The sequence below is a fragment of the Arachis ipaensis genome, chromosome B01 (genome assembly GCF_000816755.2).
Source record: "Arachis ipaensis cultivar K30076 chromosome B01, Araip1.1, whole genome shotgun sequence".
NCBI classification, from domain to species: domain Eukaryota; kingdom Viridiplantae; phylum Streptophyta; class Magnoliopsida; order Fabales; family Fabaceae; genus Arachis; species Arachis ipaensis.
Window position 1 is genome coordinate 13,176,457 of NC_029785.2, and position 5,566 is coordinate 13,182,022.

The 5,566-nt window shown below is 33.0% G+C and overlaps 1 protein-coding gene across 1 annotated transcript in view; it reads left to right on the top strand.

Moving 5' to 3' along the window:
- LOC107625420 (protein MICRORCHIDIA 2) overlaps window positions 1-5,566 on the top strand; it is a gene marked incomplete in the record, with an annotated part of 14,101 nt that overhangs the window by 1,459 nt on the left and 7,076 nt on the right. Inside the window, 9 exon segments of the mRNA XM_016328049.2 lie at window positions 1-132; window positions 376-450; window positions 1,971-2,005; window positions 2,258-2,336; window positions 2,438-2,527; window positions 2,979-3,054; window positions 4,026-4,104; window positions 4,204-4,332; window positions 5,413-5,511. Of these exon segments, the coding sequence (XP_016183535.2) occupies window positions 1-132; window positions 376-450; window positions 1,971-2,005; window positions 2,258-2,336; window positions 2,438-2,527; window positions 2,979-3,054; window positions 4,026-4,104; window positions 4,204-4,332; window positions 5,413-5,511 (794 nt within the window).

The window sequence follows — 5,566 nt, forward strand, 5'->3', positions numbered from 1 at the left end:
TTCAGCGGCAGAAAACTGGCGCGTCAAATTCAGCGCTGTCAGCCTACGAAGGAGAAACCATTCGTTTTCGAAGCTTCTGGAAGGCCGGGGACTACGTCGTTGGTCCCTCTTCGAAGCCAGCACCCTTTGAAGGCACAAACACGCAACCCTTAAGCATCTTAATTTCCCTCTCATTTTATTCAAACCACCATTTTAACGTTCCAAACCTGCAGTTTACACTCCTTTCTAATTCTGTGTTCTTTTGAATTGTTTTCTTTTGCTTGTTACTATTCATTTTGTATATTCTTCTTGTTCTTCTTCTTTTATTTATTTATGTATTTTGGTCTTTGTTTTAAGTTCACATTAGGTCTGTCACTGATTTTGCCCTAATTGCAGGTCACCTGGAGCATGCTCGAGTTCATCCCAAGTTTCTGCATTCCAACGCAACTTCGCATAAGTGGGCTTTTGGGGGTGTGCTTTCTTTGAATCACTTGTTTTCATCTTATGCATACACTTTTTCGTTTTTTATTACTAGGGTTTGCTAACATTTGTGTTAGGGCACTACAACAACAGTAAGTAGTGTCAATTACATGGATCAAATGATGCCATTGAGTACTATCGTGATCATGTCTATATTGTTTACACATTTCGCTAGTCTACCATCCATCTCATCCACCATCCTAATTAACTTATGCTATGTCGATCTTTTTCCCATATGTCCAAATCAGACAAGATTCTACCATCTTTTCGACAATTGGCCGCTCATCCATCTTAGCATCCTTGTCTCTACCGCAGTTAACTTATGTCATCTTCCCCCTTTATCGTCCAATACTCTGTTATGTATAAAATAGCCGGTCTAATGACAGTGCCATAAAATTTACTTTTTAAGTTTTGAAAGTACTTTGTTCTCAAGTATAAAAACCAGATGCATTCTGTCATTTTGACTGGCTTGCTTGAACCTTATGTTTAACATCCTTTCAATTTCTCCATTATCTTATATGATACACCAAGACACATAAAACACTTGTGATAGTTTCTCCAATTTTTATTTCAGTATTAGTGTTAGGGCACTAATACTAAGAAAAATAAGTAAGTTGTTAAAGTTTCATAATTTATTTTTTCTATGATAACTTACCATTTTTTAATTCTTTAACAGATGTCCTTGGGGCCATCCATAGCCTCAAGCTAGTCTTTCTCAAGCAAAATTTAAAATGTAGTGTTGTATCAAAAAATGGAAACAAATCCGTTTAGTTCTGAACTTCTGATTATTTGAAAAACATTTTACAATTTGATTTTTTTATATTGTTGAGAAAAAGCTGAAAACTGATTTGAATCAATAGCTACACTGCTTAGCTTTTTCAAAATGGCTTTAAGATTATTATTATTGTTATTATTATGATTATTATTATTAGTTATTTTATAAAATTTAGGCAAATATGTGAAAATATATTTTTTCAGTTAAAAAGATGAAGCAAAAGCACCTGTAGTTGCATCATCGTGGTGTTTGGTAGAAGCAGTTCTGGTTGTAACCACTTGAGAATTTGGTTGCTTGAGTCAGATTAAGCTGCATAGCAACTTATGCTCTTAGACTTTATGAAATGTGAACAATGTTAATAGCAGTATCTTGAAAACCTTCTTTCTGAATGCCATGATGTCGCGTTCTAGATTGTTGTCCCAGGTTGTTTCTAAGACTGGATTTTTCCAAAATGAAAATGTTGAGCTTTCATCCAAAGACTTATTTATAGAATTTGAACCTTATCATTGTGCCAAGACTTACCTTCTAATGAGAGGAAAAGCGAAAAGAAAATGATGAGATTTCAAGTTGCCTTTGGATAGCAAGAAGAATGTTTTGGAATCTTTTAATTTTTTAACCCTTTCTTTTTCAGCATGAAGTGAAGACTTCTTTGTGTTATGCGATTAATAGTTAATTGTAGACTTCTTGTTTATCATAAATTACACTTCTATTCATGTGTGGTTTTCTTTGTTGGCAGCAATTGCTGAACTGGTGGATAATGCCGTTGATGAGGTATGATTTAAGTTTTGTAACATAATTTTAACAGTTGCATAATTTCCTTTAATTCTTATTATACTGTGTATTTCATGGCTTCTGCACCTCTATTACCAGTTTCATAACACACAGTTTCTTGTTGTTGCTTACTTTAAGTAGAGAAAGTGTTTTTAGTTGCCATTTTGTTGGAGCTTTTGAATAAGCTATTTTGACACTGTTGCTTTTGTAGAAATGACATGAATAGTTTCTGAATTTCCTTTGTACTTCTAGATTCAAAATGGTGCAACCTTTGTAAAGATTGATAAGATTGATATCATGAAGGATAATTCACCAGCGTTATCTTTTATAGGTAAGCTATTTAAACAAGCATAATTTTTACTATTGTAGTCCTTTTTGTTGGCTATGCCAAAAAAAAAAAAAAAGACACCGGAGCTCATGTTTCCTTTGCAGATGATGGTGGTGGAATGGATCCTGAAGCAATACGGAAATGCATGAGCTTGGGATATTCCTCAAAGAAGTCAAAAACAACAATAGGACAATGTAATGATCTTCCCTTTTTTGTATATATGTTCCGGATATACCTTGTAAAGTCTGATTACCTTAATATTTTCTTTTGTATATGATTCTAGCTTATAAGGATGGATGTTCTTGATATATGTTTCTAGCTTATAATTATAATGATGCATGTTGTTGATCTAACTGACGATGTTAACTAGCTATATGCTTACATGGTTATTTTGTTCCTTCCGACTTCTCTAATTTCTTTAGTCCAATATGCAAGCTTAGACATCTTGGTGTCATGGAATGAGCTTTCCTTTGTTTCAGGAAGGCAAAGGATTCTATAACACAATATAGTTGTGCTATTAAGTTTCTTATCTTTTTTTTTTTGCCTTCTACTATCTAGTATTTGCTCTCCATTTTACATTATGGAAGTATCTTATGTTGAAACCTTAGTTCTTTATAAAATAAGTTACATCTTGTGTTGTTGTAGATGGCAATGGATTCAAGACTAGTACTATGAGACTGGGTGCCGATGTTATCGTTTTTAGTCGTGCAAAACATTCAGGGTACCTTCCTTTCTCAAATTCACTCATTTTTAGTCCATCTAATCTTGTGCCTAGTCATCTATTTTAGCATCTTTATCTCCATGGCATTCAGCTTATTCTCTTGTTTAGCATGTAGTCCTATGAAACATTGTCAGTCTATACCATGTCAAGAACAATAAAACAAAATGATATTTTGAGAAAATAAAATTGACACAAGCATCACAAACATAAGGGAGAAAGCACACATACAAACAAAAGGCATGAACACCAGTGTAGTTAGGTCTCAGGAAACTGGTGGGTAAGAAATTTTAGTTCATACATTTGTTTATCACTGAAAAGATATCTGTTGTCACTGCAAATAAACAGCCTCAGTCATCTTTGAACTGTACCACCTCAAATTGAGACATAATGATTTAGGCTTGGTGTTTAAATTGTTTGCAACAAGCTAGGAACTTGAAAAACAAGTATTGTGAGGACTGAAGAGAAGAACTCTCTCCCTACCAGTTCTGTGAAGTATATTTCATCTTATAGACACTTATTTTAACGTTGTAAACTTTGTTTATTGTCTCCTTTCCTGAACAAACCAACTTTAGTCAGCTTTTGTCATCTTCTTAATGGGTGTTATACTCTTCTTGTTTCGTAAGAGTCTTTATTATACTGTACATTTTCTTTTATCTTCCTCAGTTCCTTGTAGTGTCTCTGCTGCACTACAATGTTCCATTCTCGTCTCATTAGACTTATTTGTTTCTTGTTTTTCCATTTTATTGCAATAAGATGTCATCTAGTAATAGAATTTTCTCGAGTTCATAGTTACTGATAATTGCGTGCAGGTGCAGTGTGCACACATATAGATGATAGAGTACGAATTATGTTCATGAACTATTTCAGTTCTCTGCAAAACTCGTTTTAGTTTTATTATGAAGGTGTGGTTTGGACCTATTAGTTGTTGATAAGAGTTTATTGTTTTGCATTTCCTATATTTTGTCTTTCAGCCGGGCCACACAAAGTGTGGGTCTCCTATCTTATACCTTTTTGCGGATAACTGGGCAAGATGATGTGATTGTTCCAATGGTGATACTTTCTTTTCAAATGTTCAAATATTAAGTACTGAAAATTTTCATTTGTTTATTTTATATTTTTATGGTTTGTTTCGTTTTTTCCTCCTTTTAGATAGATTTTGATATATCTGGCAACTGGGCTGAGCCAATTATTTATAGCTCACATGATGATTGGTCAGCGAACTTGCAAACAATTCTTGATTGGTCTCCCTTCACATCAAAGGAGGAGCTCATGCTTCAGGTTTGTATCATTCTACTGTATAAGTGTATATTTGTTGAAGCTTTATCGAATGAAGGCTCTGGTTTTCTGGATAAGTTAGCTTTTATTTTTATTTTCTTTTTTGGTAATACTTTAGTAGCTGATCTTGGAAAGGGACAATGCCTGAGAAACATGCAATATGGAGCAGTTTGTGCAAAAAATATGCACTCTAGTGAGAGCCAAGCCAGGATCTTGTTGCAAATAAACTTTTGTGCCAAAGAGACTGGCTTAAGATACTAGTTAGTGTTGGTTTGGATTACCTTTTTTGGGTAAAAAAAGTACCTTTTTTTTTTAAATTGAAGTACTTTTGTTCAATTTTAAACCTATTTGGATACACCTTTTGAAAAAGGCAAATTATTTGCTTTTTCTAAAAGTTAACAATACCTTGCTTTAAAAAAAAAAAAAAAAACAGAAGCAAAAGACGTTTTTAATACTTGAAAACTTTTTTTTTTAAAATGTCTATCCAAATGTGAAATAGCTTTTATCTATTAAAAAAAGATCTTTTAAAAAAAAATTGAAAAAAATAAGTACTTTTTTCAAAGCCAATCCAAATTGACTCATAGTCCAACCATATACAACAGTTGTAGCTTTGTTTGCTTGTTGCCACAAGATTTTTTACCTTCTTAATACAGGCCATATGCAACCTTTCCAAAACATCCTTCACTTGATTCTGTATGCTAGCCAAGGAATTTCATTTTGATACGTGACTATTGATTATGTGTGCGATGATATTTTTTGGACACTTAGAAAAAGTTAGTTTGCCGCTGTTTTCTTTTTTAAATTTAAATTTAAATTATTTATTTTTTCGTTTGTGTGTGTATATTGAAAAGGAAGTGAAAAATCAGTTAGTTGCTTACTGTGGTTGGTTCTAATCACGTTTTAGTTTTTCTATGATGCTGATGCAACTTCTCAGTTTCTCACTAAAACACTTGCGCTGCTAGCAGATGATTTGTGCATTAAGTTTAATGTGTTAGTCATATTTATACACTTGTTCTACATTTGATAAAGTTGTTAAGTTTTGTGCCTCCTTTTACTGATAAGTTTATTTATATTACTTCTCAGTTTGATGATATAGGATCTCATGGAACCAAAATCATAATATATAATTTGTGGTTGAATGATGAAGGGATATATGAACTGAGTTTTGATGACGATGCTGAGGTATGTTGTGCATCTTTTTGATATATTAAATTTTTTCTTTTTTCCCCTTTTCTTT